The sequence below is a fragment of the Scyliorhinus torazame genome, chromosome 20, assembly GCF_047496885.1.
Source record: "Scyliorhinus torazame isolate Kashiwa2021f chromosome 20, sScyTor2.1, whole genome shotgun sequence".
In the NCBI taxonomy this organism is placed as follows: domain Eukaryota; kingdom Metazoa; phylum Chordata; class Chondrichthyes; order Carcharhiniformes; family Scyliorhinidae; genus Scyliorhinus; species Scyliorhinus torazame.
In genome coordinates this window covers 119,282,713-119,305,458 of record NC_092726.1, presented here as the reverse complement: position 1 = coordinate 119,305,458, position 22,746 = coordinate 119,282,713, and the positions used below count along the sequence as shown (strand labels likewise).

The 22,746-nt window shown below is 44.7% G+C and overlaps 1 protein-coding gene across 1 annotated transcript in view; it reads left to right on the top strand.

Annotated features, from left to right (window-relative positions):
* The window catches only part of LOC140396784 (uncharacterized), a 74,914-nt gene extending 52,792 nt beyond the window's left edge, over positions 1-22,122 (top strand). The window contains exons 9-10 of the mRNA XM_072485502.1: positions 666-813; positions 21,944-22,122. Coding sequence (XP_072341603.1) covers positions 666-813; positions 21,944-22,122 — 327 coding nt within the window. The remainder of the gene's footprint in view (positions 1-665; positions 814-21,943) is intronic.
* Positions 22,123-22,746: the final 624 nt, after the last annotated feature.

Here is a 22,746-nt window from a genome sequence, read left to right as displayed (position 1 = left end):
CGTGCATTATTCTAATGTGGATAAGCATTTCTGAGATTACCCTTCATCGACCTTTATTCTAACCATTATTATGCTCGCTGAGATCAAATTTCATTGCGTATTGTTCGAGCCTACATGGAACATTCTGAGATCACATTTCATTGTGCATTGCTGGAGCCTGTATATACCTTTCTGAGATCACACTCCAATGTTCAAGCCTGTATAAAACTTTCCGAGATCGCACTTCATTTTGCCTTGTTCTATCCTGCATAAACCTTTCTGAGATCACACATCATTGTGCATTGCTCCAGTCTGTATAAACATTTCTGAGATCTCATTTCAATGTCCATTGTGCCAGCCTGTACGTACCATTCTGAGACCACACTTCATTCTGCATTGTTGTGGCCTGCTGAAACCTTTTTGTGATCACACCTCATTGTGGATTGTTCTAGCCTGTATAAACGTTTCTGAGATCACATTTCAATGTCCATTGTGCCAGCCTGAACGTACCATTCTGAGACCACACTTCATTCTGCATTCTTGTGGCCTGCTGAAACCTTTTTGTGATCACACCTCATTGTGGATTGTTCCAGCCTCTATAAACCTTTCTGAGATCACATTTCATCTTCCATTTGCAAGCCAATATGTACCATTCTGAGATTACACTTCATTTTGCCTTGTTCAAGCCTGGACAAACCTTTCTGAGATCACACTTCATTGTGCATTGTTCCAGCATGTATAAATCTTTACGTGATCACACTTCATTGTGCCTTGTTGTTGGCTACGTAAACCTTGCTGAGATCACACTTCAATGTCCATTGGTCCAGCCTATAGGTACAATTCTGAGACCACCCTTCATCGTGCATTGTTTTAGCCTGTATAAACCGTTCTGAGATCACACATCATGATACATTATTGCAACCTATAGGTACCATTGTGAGATCACCCCTCGTTGTGCATGGTTCCAGCCTGTATACACCTTTCTGAGATCACACTTCATTGTGCATTGTTCTAGCCTTAATAACCCTTTCTGAGATCACACATCATCTTGCATTGTTCTAGCCTGTATAAACCTTTCTGAGATCACACTTCATTGTGCATTGTTCTAGCCTTTATAACCCTTTCTGAGTTCACACTTCATTGTGCATTGTTCTACACTGTATAAACCTTTCCGAGATCACACTTCATTGTGCATTGTTCTAGCCTTTATAACCCTTTCTGAGATCACACGTCATCGTGCATTGTTCTACACTGTATAAACCTTTCTGAGATAACACTTCATTGTGCATTGTTCTGGCCTGTATGAACCGTTCTGAGATCACACTTCATTGCGCATTGTTCTAGCCTCTATGAACCTTTCTAATATCGCATTTCAACGTGCATTGTTACACTTGTAGAAACCTTTCTGAGATCACATTTCATCGTGCTTTGTTCCAGCCTGTGTGATCCTTTTTGAAACTTTCTGACTTCAGAATTCATGATGATTTGATCTAGTTGTGAAACTTTCTGGGATAACGCTTCATTGTGCATTGCACTGGCCTGTACAAATCTTTCTGAGATCATATTTCATTGTGAATTGTTGTGGCCTCCATGAACCATTCTGAGATAAGATTTCACTGTGCATTGTTCTAGCCCGTGTAAACCTTTCTGATATCACACTTCATTGGGCATTTTTCTTGCCGGTATAAACGCTTCTGAGATCACACTTCATTGTGCATTGTTCTCGCGTGTATAAAGCTTTCTATGAAAGCACTTCACTATGCAATGCTCCAGCCTGTATAAAACGTTCTGAGATCACACTTCATTGGACATTGTTCTAGCCTCTATGAACCTTTCTAATATCGCATTTCAACGTGCATTGTTACACTTGTAGAAACCTTTCTGAGATCCCAATTATTAAGTTTTGCTCTAGTCTGTATAAACCTTTCTCAGATCACACTTCATTGTGTTGTGCTCTAGTCGGTATAATTCTTTCTGAGATCCCACTTCATTGTGTTTTGATCTAGTCTGTATAAAACTTTCTGAGATCACACTTCATTGTGTTCTAGCCTGTATAAACCTTTCAGAGAGCACACTTTATTATGCACTGTTGCAGCCTCTAGAAACATTTCTGAGCTCACAGTTCATTGTTCAAGCCTGTCTTAAACTTTCAGATGTCACACTTAATTGTGCATTGTTGCAGTCTGAATAAATCTTTCTGACATCACACTTCATCGTGCATTGTTTTTGCCTGCGTGACATTTTCTCAGATCACACTTCATTGTGTTTTGCTCTAGTCGATATAATTCTTTCTGAGATCCCAATTATTAAGTTTTGCTCTAGTCTGTATAAACCTTTCTCAGATCACACTTCATTGTGTTTTGCTCTAGTCGGTATAATTCTTTCTGAGATCCCACTTCATTGTGTTTTGATCTAGTCTGTATAAAACTTTCTGAGATCACACTTCATTGTGTTTTGCTCTAGTCTGTATAAATCTTTCTGAGATCACACTTCAATGTGTTTTGCTCTAATCTGTATAAAACTTTCTGAGATCACATCTCATTGTGTTTTGCTCTAGTCGGTATAATTCTTTCTGAGATCACACTTCATTAAGTTTTGCTCTAGTCTGTATAAACCTTTCTCAGATCACATTTCATTGTGTTTTGCTCTAGTCTGTATAAATCTTTCTGAGATCACACTTAATTGTGTTTTGCTCTAGTCGGTATCATTCTTTCTGAGATCCTACTTCATTAAGTTTTGCTCTAGTCTGTATAAAACCTTCTGAGATCACATTTCATTGTGTTTTGCTCTAGTCTGTATAAATCTTTCTGAGATCACACTTAATTGTGTTTTGCTCTAGTCGGTATAATTCTTTCTGAGATCCCACTTCATTAAGTTTTGCTCTAGTCTGTATAAACCTTTCTCAGATCACACTTCATTGTGTTTTTCTCTGGTCTATACAAACCTTTCTCAGAGCACACTTCATTGTGTTTTGCTCTAGTCTGTGTAAACCTTTCTGAGATCACACTTCATTGTGCTTTGCTGTAGTCTGTATACACCTTTCTGAGATCACACTTCAATGGCATTGTTCAAGCCTGTATAAACCTTTATGATATCACACTTTATTGTGCGTTGCTGTAGCCTGCGTACACCTTTCTGAGAACTCACGTTATTTTTCGAGATTCTGAATGCTACCGTCAACGAAATCGCCCTTGCTGCTCCAGGTTCACTGGCTGATTGCTGCATAAATGGAGGAAGCTGCAGATCGGAAGGATGCCTGATCAATGAAGAGTGGCACGATGGCGACTGCTTTCTTTTCCTGATGTGGAGATGCCGGCGTTGGACTTGTGTGAGCACAGTAAGAAGTCTTACAACATCAGGTTAAAGTCCAACATGTGTGTTTCAAACACTAGCTTTCGGAGCACTGCTCCTTCCTCGCGTGAATGAATAAGTATGTTCCAGAAACATATATATAGACAAATTCAAAGATGCCAGACAATGCTTAGAGTGCGAGCATTATCTGGTGATTAAATCTTTACAGATCCAGAGATAGGGGTAACTCCAGGTTAAAGAGGTGTGAATTGCCGCAAGCCAGGACAGTTGGTAGGATTTCGCAAGCCCAGGCCAGATGTTGGGGGATGAATGTAATGCGACATGAATCCCAGGTCTCGGTTGAGGCCGCACTCCTGTGTGTGGAACCAGGCTATACGTTTCTGCTCGGCGATTCTGCGTTGCCGCCCGTCCTGAAGGCCGCCTTGGAGAACGCTTACCCGCTGATCAGAGGCTGAATGCCCTTGACTGCTAAGTGTTCAGCGACAGGAAGGGAACATTCCTGCCTAGTGATTGTCGCGTGATGTCCGTTCATTCGTTGTCGCAGCGTCTGCATGGCCTCGCCAATGCACCACGCTTCGGGACATCCTTTCCTGCAGCATATGAGGTAGACGTTGACCGAGTCGCACGAGTATGTACCGCATACCTGGTGGGTGGTGTTCTCACGTGTAATAGTGGTATCCATGTTGATGATCTGGCGCATCTTGCAGAGATTGCCATGGCAGGGTTGTGTGGTGTCGTGGTTACTCGTCTGAGGCTGGGTAGTTTTCTGCAAACAATGATATGGTTGAGGTTGCGCGGTTGTTTGAAGGCAAATTGTGGGGGTGTGGGGATGACATTGGCAAAATGTTCATCTTCATCGATGACGTGTTGAAGGCTGCGAAGGAGATGTCGTTGTTTCTCCACTCCTGGGAAGTACTGGACGACGAAGGGTATTCTGTCGGTTGTGTCCCGTGTTTGTCTTCTGAGGAGCTCGGTGCGGTTTCTTGCTGTGGCGCGTACAGATCCCAAGAGGCCAACAGCGAAACCAAGAAGACTGCCATGAACCGGAACAGCAGACCGAGAGATCTGCAGTGCGGCAACCGAAGATGAAAAAGTCGAATTGCACCCCTCCGGAACGCCGCTGCCCTAGACTCGACATGTATATTCAAGCCGTCAGGAGTCGCATCAATGCCAGATTCATCAGTCGCATTCGCAAGACGTCCCCGAATGTCACCCAAGGACAACGCAACGCCATCCGTGCCCTCAAGGCCAACCGCAACATGGTCATCAAACCAGCAGACAAAGGAGGGGCCACCGTCATACTGAACAGAACCGACTAATGCAAAGACGTATACTGGCAACTCAACAACCAGGAACACTACAGACAGTTAACCGCAGATCCGACCAAGGAACCCATCCGCCAAATCAACAGACTGATCAAGACCTTGCATCCCGACCTACAGAGCACCCCACGTGCTCTCATCCCACGTACTCCCCGCATTGGAGGTCTCTACTGCCTCCCGATAATACACAAGGCCAACACACCAGGCCGCACTATCGTTTCAGTCAATGGGACCCTGTGTGAGAACCTCTCTGGCTACATTGAGGGCAACTTGAAACCCATCGTACAAGGTACGCCCAGCTTCTGCCGCGACATGACAGACTTCTCACAGAAACTCAGCACCCATGGACCAGTTGAACTAGGAACATTCCTCGTCACAATGGACGTCTCGGCACTCTACACCAGCATCCCCCATGACGACGGCATTGCTGCAACAGCCTCAGTACTCAACACCGACAACTGCCAATCTCCAGATGCAATTCTGCAACTCATCCGCTGCATTCAGGATCACAACGTCTTCACCTTCGACAAGTTCTGCATCCAGACGCACGGAACAGCCATAGGGACCAGATTCGCTCCGCAATATGCCAACATCTTCATGCAGAGGTTTGAACAACTCCTCCGCACCACACAGGACCTTCAACCGACGATATACACCAGATACATCGATGACATTTTTTTCCTTTGGACCCACGGCGGAGAATCACTGACACGACTACACGATGACATCTATCAGTTCCATCTCACCATCAGACACACCATGGACTACTCTCCAATATCAGTTGCATTCTTGGACACACTCGTCTCCATCAAGGACGGTCACCTCAGCACTTCGCTTTACCGCAAACCCACGGATAATCTCACGATGCTCCACTTCTCCAGCATCCACCCTGAACACATAAAAGAAGCCATCCCCGATGGACAAGCCCTTCATATACACGGGATCTGCCCAGACGACGAGGAGCGTAACAGACATCTACAGATGCCCTCGTACGAATGGTATATGGTGCTCGACTCATTGATCGATAGTTCCAAAGCCCCACAGCAAAAAAGCGCACCCACCTCCTCAGAAGAAAAACACGGGACACAACAGACAGAATACCCTTCGTCGTCCAGTACTTTTCAGGAGTGGAGAAAGTACGACATCTTCGTCGCAGCTTTCAACAGGTCATCGACGAAGATAAACATCTTGTAAAGGTCATCCCCGAACACCCACTACTTGCCTTCAAACAACCAAGCAACCGCAAAGAAACCATTGTTTGCAGCAAACTATCCAGACTTCAGAACAGCGACCACGACACCACACAGCCCTGCCATGGCAATCTCTGCAAGAAGTGCCAGATCATCGACATGGATACCACCATTACACGTCAGAACGCCACTCACCAGGTACGCGGTACATACTTTTGCGACTCGGCCAACGTTGTCTACCTCATACCTGCAGGAAAGGATGTCACGAAGCGTGGTACATTGGCGAGACCATGCAGACGCTGCGACAACGAATGAACGGACATCGCGCCACAATCACCAGGCAGGAATGCTCCCTTCCAGTCGGGGAACACTTCAGCAGTCAAGGGCATTCAGCCTCTGATGTCCGGGTAAACGTTCTCCAAGGCGGCCTTCCGGACGCGCGACAACGCAGAATCGCCAAGCAGAAACTTATAGCCAAGTCCCGCACACATGAGTGCGGCCTCAACCGGGACCTGGGATTCATGTCGCATTACATTTATCCCCCACCATCTGGCCTGCGAAATCCTACCAACTGTCCTGGCTTGAGACAGTTCACACCTCTTTAACCTGGGGTTACCTATCTCTGGATCTGTAAAGACAAAATGACCTGCAAATGCTCGCATTCTAAGCATTGCCTTGCATCTTTGAATCTGTCTATATATATGTTTCTGGAACATGCCTCTTCATGCAGCTGGGGCAGGAGCAGCGCTCCGAAAGCTAGTGTTTGAAACAAACCTGTTGGACTTTAACCTGGTGTTGTAAAACGTCTTACTGTGCTCACTCCAGTCCAACGCCGGCATCTCCACATCATGGCTACCATTGACACCGCAAACTGGCGGCTCAAAGTGAAGAATATCTCCAGGAAGATTGCGCATTTAGACACTGACATTAAGTTTCTACAAAGATGCAAGAAAGCAGACGAGATCCCGAAAGGACTATAGGTCAGAAACCCACTCAAGTCGACCTACAACACAGACTACGCTGAGAGACTCTGCCGTCGCACCTCTCTCACACTCCTCAACCACCTCGCACGCCAGCTCCACAGCAGACGACGCAACCTGGAAACCAACTGTTGTGGGAGAGGTGTTTTCAGATACCCAAAATGTATCATGGAGTTCAACCAACCTCCCCCTTGAATGGATTGTTGCTTTTGAAGCACACGGCCTGTTCCCTCGGTGTGGTATTACAATTATTGACACGTGTTTTTTAACACAAAACAATGTTTATTCCATGAACTCAACGTCCATGTCTGGAAGTTGGAAATACAAGCAGATTGTCCGGCTTTCTCAAGGCAATCCTTCAAACGTGGGATAGAATAAAAGTCCGTTCTTTATACTGCATTCACCATTCGATAGTCCACACACGCCTGGTTTAGATACCATCGCTATGGGTCAGCTCCATTGGCTGCAACCCACTTCAATTATGCCATTTTTAAGCATACTCCCAATCTCTCTGTTAACCTGTGACAATTCTAAAGGGTTAAGTCTACATGGAAGTTGTTTGATAGGAACAGCATTTCCCACATCTACATCATGTATAGCCATTTTATTACTTCCTGTTTTATCTCTACAAACTTGCCCATGTGATATCAATAACTCTTTCAGGTCAGTTCGTTTTTCCTCTGGAAGGTAACTTAACAATTCATCCCAATTTTAAGAACATCCTCATTTTCCAATTTAATTTGAGGTATGTCAAATTCACAGTCATCTGGATTTGGTTCGTTACTTTGAGTTAGAATCATTAAAACCTCCCTTTTCTCTCCTTCCCTTTTAAGTACATTTTAAGCATATTCACATGACACACTCGGTAAGTCTTCCTTCTATCTGGTGTTTTTACCACATAATTCACCACACTTAATTTCCTTTGAACCTGATACGGTCCACAAAACCTAGCTTTTAAAGGCTCCTCTACCACTGGTAACAACACTAAAACTTTATCCCCACTGGCAAATCTACGGAATTTGGATTTCTTGTCTGCTACCCGTTTCATCACAATTTGTGTAACTTTCAAAAGTTGTCTAGCAAATTCATCTGCTCTATTTAACCGTTCCCTAAAATTTGACACGTAATCCAATAGTGTAATTTCCGATTTCTCACCCACCAATTTTTCCTTAATCAATTTAAGTGGTCCACTTACCTCATGAACAAAAATTAGTTCAAAAGGACTAAATTTGGTAGACTCATTGCGAACAATACGAATGGGATTCTTTTATCCCAATCCTCTGGATAATCTTGACAATACGCCCTGAACATTGTCTTTAATGCCTGCGATTCTGGATGGTACGTAGTTGATTTAAGTTGTTTTATTCCTAAACTATCCATAACTTATTTCAATAACTTTGAAGTAAAATTCGATCCTTGATCCGATTGACTTTCTGAGGGTAGTACATATCTAGTAAAATATTTAAGTAACTCCTCCACAATCCTTGTAGCTGTAATATTACGTACTGGAATGGCCTCTGGAAACCTAGTAGACACACCCATTATAGTCAAAAGATATTGATTCCCACTTTTGGTTTTAGGAAGCGGTCCTACACAATCAATTAGGACCCTTGTAAAAGGTTCCTCAAATGCTGGAATGGTATTAAGCGCGCTGGTTTTATCACTGCTTGAGGTTTCCCTGTCACTTGCCATGTGTGACATGATTGACAAAATTTAATTACATCTTTATGTGGTCCATGCCAATAAAAATGTTTCTGGATTTTAGCTTGAGTTTTCGTTTTCCCCAAATGACCTCCCACCGGAGTTCACGTGCAACTTGCAACACCTCCTTCCTATACCCTACCGGAAATATTACTTGACGAACTTCTGCCCACTTTTCATCCGCCTGCATATGTACAGGTCTCCATTTCTTCATCAAACATCACTTTTTCGGTAATAACACTCTGGTATACTCTCAGATTCCTCTTCCGTATATTCTTTCTGATGTATCCGTTTTATTTCTACATCTTTCTGTTGTATATGCGCCAATTTTCCTGAACTCAGAATGTCAGCCTCATCCTCCACCCGTTCTTGTTCTTTTTCAGCCATCTGATCAAATTCGTTGCTGATAATTGCACTTCAACTTCATCTTAACTCTTTGAATGCTCCTCTTGTCTCAACCTGTGACTTTGCGACCTGGTTACTACACAATCCGGAAAAATCCCAGGATATTCGTCCTTCAGCAGTTCAGTTGTCTGATTTTCCACTGGCTTATCAACCACAGTAGGCATTACTCTCAACTGAGATCCAGCTATATCATTACCCAAGATAAACTGTATTCCTGGACAAGTTAGTTTCTCTATTACTCCTACTACCACTTCACCACTCTTCACTGGACTTTCTAGGCTTAACTTATATAATGGAACGCTACTCCTCTCACCCTGAATTCCACATATCACCACCTTTTCTGGCAACATTCTTCCCAAACGACTTCATTCCTCATCTCTTACCATGAAAGATTGACTACCCCCTGTATCCTTAACATTGTGACTTCTTTACCTGCTCCTCCTGATACACATGAGTAAACTTTGGCCACACAAGTAAATTCTTTAAAGACATCTGGCACCTTCACATCAATTACTTCTTGAACAGGCTGTACAATTCTTTGCTTCCCTTGGACTTTCCTTTACCACTCTAATAAATCTTATCCTGTTTTACCACATCAGCCTTCCCTGGGCTTTTCTTCAAGCACCAACACTGTGACTTTACATGGCCTAGGTTATTACAGTGAAAACATTTGAAACTTTTCATTTGTTTTCCACCCTCCTGGACTTCCTTTTTAATCTGGGGTACACTCTCTTTATTGTCTCCAATCAGATCACCTTTACCTTTACCACTTGAGTATTTCTCATGTCCCCCGTTTCTATCCCTCACCGGCTGAAACTGATGTCGGAAAACAATCTTTGATTTATGAACTAATTCATAATCAGCTGCCATTTCTGCTGTTAATCTCGCAGTATTAACCCTCTGTTCGCCCACACGAGTTCTCACTACATCAGGAATTGAATTTGTATGCTCCTCCAAAAGTAAAATTCCTCTGAGAGCTTCATACAATTGTTCTAATTTCAAAGCCATTATCCACCTATAAAAATGACTCTGTTTGAGCCTTTAAAACTCCATGTATGTTTGACCAAATTATTTCCTTAAATGTCTAAACCTTTGTCTGTAAGCTTCAGGCACTAGCTCATATGCACTTCAGATGGATTTCTTCACCTCCTCATACGTTCTAGATACCTCCTCCGGTAGTGATGCAAACACTTCACTAGCCCTACCTACCAGCTTTGAACATAGAACATAGAACATAGAACATACAGTGCAGAAGGAGGCCATTCGGCCCATCGAGTCTGCACCGACCCACTTAAGTCCTCACTTCCACCCTATCCCCATAACCCAATAACCCCTCCTAACCTTTTTGGTCACTAAGGGCAATTTTATCATGGCCAATCCACCTAACCTGCACGTCTTTGGACTGTGGGAGGAAACCGGAGCACCCGGAGGAAACCCACGCACACACGGGGAGAACGTGCAGACTCCGCACAGACAGTGACCCAGCAGGGAATCGAACCTGGGACCCTGGCGCTGTGAAGCCACAGTGCTAACCACTTGTGCTACCGTGCTTTGTTTGAATCAGTAATGCCCACATGCCCTGTGGCCATTGCATTTGTTTAGCTATCTTCGCAAATGAAATGAAAAAGGCTTCTACCTCCTTCTGATTAAAACTTGGCAATGCTTGGACATATTTAAATAGATCCCCACCACGTCTTCAACTATGACGCTCTGTCTCATTATCCTCGTCCATCTCCACCAACTGTACGTGTCCCATTGCGTTTGCCTATTTTAACTGATTTTCATGTTGCAGAGCCATTTTCCGAAGTTCAAACTCTCTCTCTTTTTCCCTTTCCTCTCTATCTCTTTCTTTGTTTCTGTCTTCTCTCTCCTTTTCTTTTTCCTCTCTATCTCTATCTCTTTCTTGTTCTTTCATTGAATGTTCAAGTCTCTTTAATTCTTTTTCATGTTCAAGTTGCTTTAACTATTTTTCATGATCAAATTGCTTAATCTGCAACTGGAGCTTTGCCATATCTAATGAGTCAGAATGTATCACAGGCAAACCTAAATGCGTAGATACCGCGTTCAGTACCTCATATTTTCGTATTTTGAGAGGCAGAGTTAACTGCAATGCGTTTGCCAAACCTAACAGTCTGTTTTTAGTCTCTGTCCGTAAGTTTACACGTAGTACCGCGTCCACCCCCAAAAACTTCTGAGCCTCCGAAAGAGCCATTGTTCACAACACCCTCCCCACATAAACTAAAGTACAACACCGGAAAAGCAACAATCCTTCACAGCCTATAAGTTCACAAAAGCCAATCCAGTAGATAGACTTTTACCCCCTAGAGCCCACAATTGTTATGGGCGAGGTGTTTTCAGAACCCCAAAATATATAATGGAGTTCAACCAACCTCCCCCTTTAATGGATTGTTGCTTTTGAAGCACACGGCTTGTTCCCCATGTGTGGTATTACAATTATGGACACGGGATTTTAAAAAACACAACCATGTTTATTCCATGAACTCAACTTAATTTTTTAACTAAACATTGGATCACTTAACATCCCTTACTTCAAAGATAACCCCGAAAATAATACAACACTACCCAATCCTGCACACTGTTCCTGTACACATCCAAACGGCTTCACCTTCACAAAAACAGCAAGACCACGTTACAGTTAATATATATTTTCTGTTGGATGGGAAAGATATATCAGCCTGCAGTTCCAGCACGTTTTAATGCAGCACCCAGCCACCACAGGCAATTCTCAAAATGCTTTCTCAGGACTGGCTTTCTCCTTTCAAGCAGCTCTCAGCAAAACACACAGACACTCCAAGCTGTCTCCTCAAACTGAAACCAAAAGCAGAAGTGAGCTCAGCTCAGCTCCGCCCACCCTCTGACATCACTTCAGTAATATGATCAGCACTCTTTCTTAAAAGTACATTGTTTAAACATCCATTTCTTAAAGGCACTCTCACATGACACAAGATAGAGGCCATATTCTCAACTTGCGCTCAGGATGCAGCAGACCGGCTGCGGAACACCGCCAACCAGATGAGACAACGATACTATGCCACCTATATGCACACCAAGAACAGGAAGCTTGAGAAACTCGGCATCACCACCAGCAGCAACCAAGCCTCCCACGGTACCGCAGTAGAAAATAATACAGATAAATCTATTGTCAACTTGTCGGACTACAACCTTCAGCCAGACGAAATCGAAGTCCTCAGCAGAGGGCTCAATTTCTGCACCACCACCAAAATAGAAACCCATCAGTCTCGCGGCAGACACGGAGGAATTCATCAGGTGAATGAGGCTCCGGGAATTCTTCCACAGACACCACGAGGCCGACAACGAACACAACGAGACTACCAATGAACAGGAACAGCAGACAGAGAGATCTGTAATGCGGCAAACGAAGAGGGGAGGGTCGAATTGGACGCCTCTGGAAGGCCGCTCCCCTATACTCGACATGTATACTCAAGCTGTCAGGAGTCGCGTCAATGCCAGGTTCATCAGTCGCATTCACAAGACAGCGCCGAACGTCACCCAAGCACAACGCAACGCCATCCGCGCTCTCAAGACCAACCGCAACATCGACATCTAGCCAGCAGACAAAGGACGGGCCACCGTCATACTGAACAGAATGGACTACTGCAAAGAGGTGTACCGGCAACTCAACAATCAGGAATACTACAGACAGTTACCCGCAGATCCGACCAAGGAACACATCCGCCAACTCAACAGACTGATCAATACCTTGGATCCAGACCATCAGAGCACCCTACGTGCTTTCATACAACGTACACCCCGCATTGGAGATCTCTACTGCCTACCGAAAATTCACAAGGCTAACACACCAAACCGTCCTGTCGTTTCAGGCAATGGGACCCTGTGTGAGAACCTCTCTGGCTACATCGCGGGCATCTTGAATCCCATCGCACATGGTACATGGTACGCCCAGCTTCTGTCACGATACGACGGACTTCCTACAGAAACTCAGCACCCATGGACCAGTTGAACGAGGAACATTCCTCGTCACAATGGACGTCTCGGCACTCTACACCAGCACCCCCCATGACGACGGCGTTGCTGCAACAGCCTCAGTTCGCAACACCGACAACTGCCAATCTCCAGACGCAATTCTGCAACTCAAGGGCTGCATTCTGGATCACAACGTCTTCACCTTCGACAAGTACTTCATCCAGACGCACGGATCAGCCATGGGGAACAGATTCGCACACCAATGCGCCAACATCTTCATGCACAAGTTTCAACACTTAGCTTCCACCCTAAACACATTAAAGAAGCCATCCCCTATGGACAAGCGCTCCGTATACACAGGATCTGCTCAGACGAGGACGAGCGTAACAGACATCTACAGACAGTGAAAGATGTCCTCGTACGAACGGGATATGGCGCTCGACTCATCGATCGACTGTTCCGACAGCAAAAAACTGCACCGATCTCCTCAGAAGACAAACACGGGACACAACCGACAGAGTGCCCTTCGTCGGCCAGTACTTTCCCGGAGCGGAGAAAGTACGACATCTTCTTCGCAGCCTTCAACACGTCATCGACGAAGATGAAAATCTTGCCAAGACCATCCCCACACCCCCACTATTTGCCTTCAAACAACCGCGCAACCTCAAACAAACCATTGTTTGCAGCAAACTACCCAACCTTCAGAACAGTGACCAGGACACCACACAACACTGCCATGGCAATCTCTGCAAGACGTGCCAGATCATCGACATAGATACCACCATTACACATCAGAAGACCGCCCACCAGGGACGCGGTATATACTCGTGCGACTCGGCCAACGTTGTCTACCTCATACGCTGCAGGAAAGGATGCCCCGAAGCGTGGTCCATTGGCGAGACCATGCAGACGCTGCGACAACGAATGAACGGACATCGCGCGACAATCACCAGGCAGGAATGTTCCCTTCCAGTCGGGGAACACTTCAGCAATCAAGGGCATTCAGCCACTGATGTCCGGGTAAGCATACTCCAAGGTGGCCTTCAGGACGCGTGACAACGCAGAATCGCCGAGCAGAAACTTATAGCCAAGTTCCGCACTCATGAGTGCGGCCTCAAACGGGACCTGGGATTCATGTCGCATTATATTCGTCCCCCACCATCTGGCGTGGGATTGCGATATCCTACCTACTGTCCTGGCTTGAGACAATACACACCTCTTTAATCTGGGGTCACCGCTATCTCTGGATCTGTAAAGATTTAATCATCTGCTAATTCTCGCATTCCATGCATTGTCTGGCATCTCTGAATTTGTCTATATATATGTTTCTGGAACATACCTCTTCATTCACCTGAGAAAGGAGCAGCGCTCCGAAAGCTCCTGTTTGAAACAAACATGTTGGACTTTAACCTGGTGTAGTAAGACTTCTTAGTTCATAATCATGTACACAAGTATCAGGTTCTTACTGAACCGTTAGTGCTCCAAGCTCCGGCTGAGGGTATTCATGAAGGTCCCGCTTTCTCAACCTCGCCCGTCGCCTGCGCTGCGGCGATCAAAGACCACAGATCATAGAATTTACAGGGCAGAAGGAGGCCATATGGCCCATCGGATCCGCACCGGCTCTTGGAAAGAGCACCCCACTTAAGCCCTCAGCTCCAACCTATCCAAGTAAACCAGTAACCCCACCCAACCTAAGGGCAATTTAACATGGCAAATGCGCCTAATCTGCCCATCTTTGGACTGTGGGAGGAACCGGAGCACCCGGAGGAAACCCACGCACACACGGGGTGAACGTACCGACACGCCACAGACAATGACCCAAGCTGGGAATCGAAACTGGCACCTTGGAGCTGTGAAACAACTGTGCTAACCACTCTGCTACCGAGATGCCCACATCAGGTTAATCACCACAAATCAATTCTCCCACTCAAACGGGAAAGTATCTCATGGTCGTCTGGGACTCGGACGACTTTACCTTCCATTTAAGTCCAAATCATGAACGCTCACCACAAAGACCAAGGGCCCACCGGAGAACCCTGCGGAGGCCGCTATTTTTATGGAAGCTGATGTTATGTAATACATCGAACCGATTCCCTTTATAACTTTATTGCAAGTCATTAATCTGGTTTCATTAATGTTTGCTGATTAAAAGCGTTAAGTCCTCATTGATAAAATGAGCTCTCGGACTCAGAATCTTTAATGATTATCAGCATTGGTGGCGCTCTCACCGCTGAACTCTGAAAAGGAACGGTAATTTTACATATTGGCACATGTGCGGTCATCCACCTTGGAAGTAAAATTCAAGGAACAGGATAATTATCTAATGTGTATAACAGGTAAAAGGGAACGTACAAATATATGTTCGTTTCCCAGTAAATCCAAATTAAAGTTTAGTAGTCATGATAGGGACACTTGTTAATATCTGAATCGATACATTCGAGTGAATGGCATCACAAGAAAAGTACAAGGTGAAGGATCAGAGTGCAGTATCGCAGAGATCATAGGGCATCAGTCTAGGGCCTTGATGAGACAAAACTTGGAGTACTGTGTACCGCTTTGGTCTTTATATCGGGTGTCTCATTGAAACCTGTTCAATTATGATGGGTTAGGAGGGATTGGTTGTAGTGACAACCTTGGCTGCTGGCGAGGAGGGGGGAGTGGATGCTGTCAGGGACAAGGCGTCTCTGTTTACGGGGCAGGCCTCTTAGAACTGAATGAAGAATTATTCAGAGCCTGACGGGCCCTTTGTATTCTCAATCACAGAATCGCTGTGGCGAACAAGTCGATGAACATATTTTCGCAGGAAATAAATCGATTTCTACACTCTCAATGTGTCAATGAGTATGGGGAAGCGCAGGGGAGTATGGCCTTGAATTAAAGGATGAGCCGTTATCATGTCGAATGACGGCGACTGCTTGAAGAGGCGATTGACCTTGTTTTGCTCCTATTTTGTATTGTTTTTTGAAACAACATAGAATTTCCAGGAGGCTCTGGCGTTCAGGACTGAACTCATATTTGCCGGATTTGCGATATGCGTCAGTCCGCTCCCTGGCACCTATCAGACGGAGTCCGTATTACATGACACAAATGGCTGCTTCCTGGCGGTCAGACTACCACAATAATTACCATGTCAGTGTTTATGAATATCCACTCTTTCCTCCATGTTGGTTCACAATATTTTAACAATATACGAGTAGCTACCGAGCTGGAGAGCGTTGCTTTTCACCCTGGCCAAGAACTTGATGCCCTGAAGACAGGAATGTGGAATTAAAACAATTTCAGATTTCCCGACTGGAATAGTAAGTTTGAGGGGCAGATTGGCGCACTGCTTCTCATTTTTCTTCTCATCTGCATCGGATCTTCCAAGTCACTGCACTTTGCGTTGCAGGAACACTGACTACCAGCCTCCATCACAACTGATTCGTCTCTGCCTTCCACACTCACACTGTAGGTAGCCTCCGCACTCTCCGTGTTCTAGCTCCATTTTTATCCTCTCTCTGTCTCTTCCAGTATCCAAATGATAGAGGAGAGTTGAAACCGTTATCCAGGGAGGGAAACTTATACTGTACCTAACCCCTCTCAATTCCCTGGCAGGATGTGACGAAACAGTGAAGAGGAAGATTTACTCTTTAACCCTCTGGCGCATTTTGACATGGGACGGTTTCGCAGCGAAATTACACTCTTCCACGGGATATAACATTTTCAGCTGTATGCTCATTAAGCTGATCAACGTAATAATTACTCAGTTTTCACCAGAAGGAGCCTCTCCAAGTGCAACACTCATTCATAATCTCTGCTGTGTCCTCACTTCGCATCTTGAGCATTTTAAAACGCTGAGAGTTAACGCTTATAAAAAGAACAAAGAACAAAGAAATGTACAGCACAGGAACAGGCCGTTCGGCCCTCCAAACCCGTGCCGACCATGCTGCCCGACTAAACTACAATCTTCTAAACTTCCGTATCCCTCTATTTCCATCCTATTCATGTATTTGTCAAGATGCCCCTTAAATGTCACTATCGTCCCTGCTTCCACCACCTCCTCCGGTAGCGAGTTCCAGGCACCCACTACCCTCTGTGTAAATAACTTGCCTCGTACATCTACTCTAAACCTTGCCCCTCTCACCTTAAACCTATGCCCCCTAGTAATTGACCCCTCTACCCCGGGGAAAAGCCTCTGACTATCCACTCTGTCTATGCCCCTCATAATTTTGTAGACCTCTATCAGGTCGCCCCTCAATCTCCTTCGTTCCAGTGAGAACAAACCGAGTTTATTCAACCGCTCCTCATAGCCAATGCCCTCAATACCAGGCAACATCCTGGTGAATCTCTTCTGCACCCTCTCTAAAGCCTTCACATCCTTCTGGTAGTCTGGCGACCAGAATTGAACACTATACTCCAAGTGTGGCCTAACTGAGGCTCTATACAGCTGCAACATGACTTGCCAATTCATATACTCAATGCTCCGGCCAATGAAGGCAAGCATGCCGTATGCCTTCTTGACTACCTTCTCCACCTATGTTGCCCCTTTCAGTGACCTGTGGACCTGTACTCCTAGATCTCTCTGACTTTCAATACTCTTGAGGGTTCTACCATTCACTGTATATTCCCTACCTGCATTAGATCTTCCAAAATGCATGACCTCACATTTGGCCGGATTAAACTCCATCTGCCATCTCTCCTCCCAAGTCTCCAAACAATCTAAATCCTGCTGTATCCTCTGACAGTCCTCATCGCTATCCGCAATTCCACCAACCTTTGTGTCGTCTGCAAACTTACTGATCAGACCAGTTACATATTCCTCCAAATCATTTATATATACTACAAACAGCAAAGGTCCCAGCAATGATCCCTGTGCAATACCACGGGTCACAGCCCTCCAATTAGAAAAGCATCCTTCCATTGCTACTCTCTGCCTTGTACGACGTAGCCAGTTCTGTATCCACCTTGCCAGCTCACCCCTGATCCCGTGTGACTTCACCTTTTGTACTAGTCTACCATGAGGGACCTTGTCAAATGCCTTACTGAAGTCTATATAGACAACATCCACTGCCCTACCTGCATCAATCATCTTTGTGACCTCCTCGAAAAACTTTATCAAGTTAGTGAGACACGACCTCCCCTTCACAAAACCGTGCTGCCTCTCACTAATACGTCCATTTGCTTCCAAATGGGAGTAGATCCTGTCTCGAAGAATTCTCTCCAGTAATTTCCCTAACACTGAAGCAAGGCTCACCGGCCTGTAGTTCCCTGGATTATCCTTGCTACCCTTCTTAAACAGACGAACAGCATTGGCTATTCTCCAGTCCTCCGGGACATCACCTGAAGACAGTGAGGATCCAAAGATTCTGTCAAGGCCTCAGCAATTTCCTCTCCAGCCTCCTTCAGTATTCTGTGGTAGATCCCATCTGGCCCTGGGGTCTTATCTATCTTAATATGTTTTAAGACACCCAACACCTCGTCTTTTTGGATCTCAATGTGACCCAGGCTATCTACACACCCTTCTCCAGACTCAACATCTACCAATTCCTTCTCTTTGGTGAATACTGATGCAAAGTATTAATTTAGTACCTCGCCCATTTCCTCTGGCTCCACACATAGATTCCCTTGCCTATCCTTCAGTGAGCCAACCCTTTCCCTGGCTACCCTCTTGCTTTTTATGTACGTGTAACAAGCCTTGGGATTTTCCTTAACCCAATGTGGCTTGCTCTACTGTAGTTGTACAATCCACCACTGGGTGTCAAAACTACGAAAGCTAGAGAAAGCTAACAGATCAGAGAGACAGATCAGACATAAATTGTCCAGATATGCATGGGCTGGGAAAATCAGGTTTGTAGTGGACCCTAAGAACAGGAATTTGTGGAATGTTTAAGAGGTGTTTTTCTGGAGCAGCGTATGCAAGAGCCCAACAGGGATCAGGTAATTCTGGATTTAGTGATGTGTAATGAGGCAGTCTTGATTAGGGATCTTAAGGTGAAGGAAACCTTAGGGAGAAGTGGCCACAATATGGTACAATTTACCCTGCAGTTTGAGAGGGAGAAGCTGGAGTCAGATGTAACAGTATTACAATTAAACAGGGGTAACTACAAAGACATGAGGGAGGATCTGACCAGAGTTGATTGGAAAAGGAGACTCTCAGAGAAGACAGTGGAACTGCAATGGCAAATGTTTTTGCGGGTTATTCGGGAGGCACAGCAGAAATTCATCCCAAGGAGGAGGATACATGCTAAGGGCAGGTCAAGGCATCTATGGGTGACCGTGGAAGTCAAGGACAGCATAAAAGCAAAATAAAATGCATACAAAGTGTCAAGGATTAGAGGGAAGTGAGAGGGTTGGGAAACATTTAAAAGTGAGCAGAGGACAACTAAAAAATGAACAAGGGGGGTGAAGATGAAATATGAGTCCAAGTTAGCTAGCAATATAAAAGAAGATAGGAAGAGTTTCTTTCAACAGATAAAAAGTAAGAGAGAGGCAAAAATAGACAGTGGACACTGGAAAACGTGGCTGGTTCAGTAATAATAGGAAACAAATATGGCAGACGAACATAATAGTGACATTGCATCATTTTTCACGATGGAAGACACCGGTGGGGTGCCAGAGCTCCAGGAGTATCAGAGGGCATGGTGAGTGCAGTGGCCATCACTAAGGAGACGTTTCTAGGGAAACTGAACGGTCTGAAGGTCACCTGCACTGGATCGACTACACCCCAGGGTCCTAAAAGTGATAGTTTAGGACATTGTGGAGGCATTGGTGATGATCTTTCAGAAATCACTGGAGGCAGGAACGGTCCCAAAGGACTGGAAAATGGCTAATGTCACACCACTGTTTAAGAAGGGAGCGAGGCAGAAGACGGGAAATTATAGGCCGGTTAGCATGACTTCGGTCATTGGTAATATTTTAGAGTCTGTTATTAAAGATGAGATCGCGAATTACTTGGAAGTGCATGCTAAAATGTGACAGAGTGCCGGCCGTGTCAAAGGAAAGTCATGTCTGACAAAACTGTTAGAGTTCTTTGAGGATGTAAAAAGAAAGTTAGACAAAGGAGAACCAGTGAACGTGATTTCTTTAGATTTCCAGAAGTCCTTCGACAAGATGCCGCATAGGAGACTGTTAAAAATGTTAAGAGCCCATTGTGTTTCGGGTAAAATCCAGACATGGATAGAGGATTGGTGACTGGCACAAGGCAGAGAGTGGCGATAAAGGCTGTTGCAAATGGCAGATGCTGACTCGTGGTGTGCCTCAGCGATTTGTGGTGGGACTACAACTTTTCACAATATGCATTAATTATCTGGAAGAAGAAAATTGAATGCACTGCTGGTAAGTTTGCAGATGACACAAAGATCTGTCGCGGCACAGATACTATTGAGGGGCTGAAGAAGGATTTAGACAAGCTAGGACAGTGGGCAATGAAGTGGCAAATGAAATACAATGTGGAAAGGTGTGAAGCTATGCACTTTGGTAACAGGAATTGAGGCACAGATTAAGTTCTAAATGGGGAAATGCTTTGGAAATCAGCATAACAAAGGGACTTGGGTATCCTTTTTCACGATTCTCTTAACGTTAATGTGCAAGTTCAGACTGCAGTTATGAAGGCAAATGTAATGTTAGCATTAATGTCCAGAGGGCTAGAATACAAGACCAGCAATGTACTTCTGAGGTTGTACAAGGCTGTGATCAGACCCCATTTGGAGTACTGTGAGCAGTGTTGGGCCCGGTATCTAAGTAAGGGCGTCCCGGCCTTGGAAAAGGTCCAGAGGAGGTTCACAAGAATGATTCCTGGAATGAAGAGCTTGTCGTATGACGAACGGTTGAGGACTCTGGGTCTGCACTCGTTGGAGTTTAGAAGGACGGGCGGGGGGGGGGGGGGTCTGATTGAAACTTACAAGATACCGCGAGGCCTGGACAGAGAGGACGTGGAGAAGATGTTTCTAGCTGTAGGAAAAACTGGAAACAGATGGCACATTCTCAGACTAAGGGGACGATCCATTAAAACAGAAAAAGGAGGAATTTATTTCGCCAGAGGGTGGTGGGTGGTAATCTGTGGAACCCTTTGCCGCAGAAGGCTGTAAAGGCCAAATCACTGAGTGCCTTCAAGACAGATACAGATAGGTTCTTGATTAATAAGGGGATCAGGGGTTATGGGGAAAAGCAGGAGAATTGGGATGGGAAAATATCAGTCATTATTCAATGGCGGAGCAGACTCGATGGGCGAAGTGTCCTAATCCTGCTCCTATGGCTTACGGTCTTATGGTCTAAAATCCTTTTGTGCGTCCATGACTTAATCTTTGGGCCACTGTACATACGTGGCGCGGTGATCAGGAGGCCGTGACGCATGGGCATGCGCACTCGAAACGCGAAACAATTCATGCTCCCAGACGGATTTTGTAACAGCTGGAACTCCTGCGCTGCGCTAAACGAAAAATCGAAGGACAGCGTTAACTTGGTCGACAGCCCCTATTTTCGGAAAGTTTTTACATCTTTTGATTTGCACTTTTATTTCTCGGTCCAGGCTAATCGAGGATATGGATGACACATCGGCTGCCATTTTGGGTCGTTAATGGTTCATGTAATTAATGTTTAGCGTTTACAAATATGCCTATTTATTAATATGATACTTATTTATGAAGAGGAAGTATTTTGTATAAACGTCTCTGGAGTCACAGCCAGTGAAAGAACGATTTGTTTTTAACTTTGATTTACATCGAGGGTGTTATTCCATTAATGGAACTATGATGGACAGAATTTGGTGATCACTCACTATTGGATCTTATTGTCCAGAGAGGACTCTCGGTGGTCATGTTCACGGATTCTGTAATTGTTCTTTGGATGATGAGTCCGATTCTAGAGCCACATATTCAATCACTTACAATGGAGCAGTTTACAAAATGTGGGTTCGGCTCTTAGACTCTAGGCCCCGGGAATTCCTTTGTCAGGCTCCGTCTGTAGACGAATTCTGACCCCTCAACCAAGAGGTTCCCAGATGGGTCTCATCTGAGGAAACGTCTCACAAGCTTTAACGTCTATGTTCCATTTCTTGAGCTAAGCCCTCAATGTATCTTTGAATAGCTCATTTTGTCCTCCTCTTGTTCAGGATTGTTCCTTAAGATGGATGAAAAAGATTTGCTTTGGCTGTCGGTGCTCTGTCATGCTCAACATTTGGGACACCCACTGGAGTTGGATCAGATGATCATGGCGTTGATACTGTTTCTGTTGATTCGTATTGGGACACCAATGTTAGTACGCCTGCCCTTCCAGCTGATTCAGAGATAAAGTACTTTTTCTTTTTGCAACATATTTTAAGTTGTGTTTTTTAAGTATCTCCCTCATGTAATGTTCATCTTTTAAAGCCTCGGGCATTACTTCAAATGCTTTAAAAAATTTCAATGCCTTATTTGACATATGCAAACCTCTTTTCGGGTAATATGAACTATCTGTCTGACAGGTATTGCAGAGAAGCTATTAGCCACTGCTAAGACTACACTGCCAAAGGGCATCCCGAAATTATGTCAGAGGAGAACTGTGCCAGGTCACTGTGCTTAATCAGTGGTAGCTTTCATATTTTGAATTTGTAATATTAACGAATTATGTGTCAAAACCCACTCCCCCCTCTCACTGTTTACCAATCGGCAGAATCAATCTGCATGTGTGGAACATACGTTTTCTTGACCGTTCTGTTTACGTGAGAACAAACAATTTATTCTTAACAGTTGCAAAAGTTGAGGTTGTTTAATGTTCTTGTTCAGCTGACAAAGTTAAAATATATTCTATTTTGATAGTTTGTATTTTATTTTTAAAAAATTATCAATAAATCTTTTCCATTAAAATTGACAAGCTTCTACCAACGTCCCACTGAAACACCACAACACAACTTTTAATAATAAGATAATTATGAGC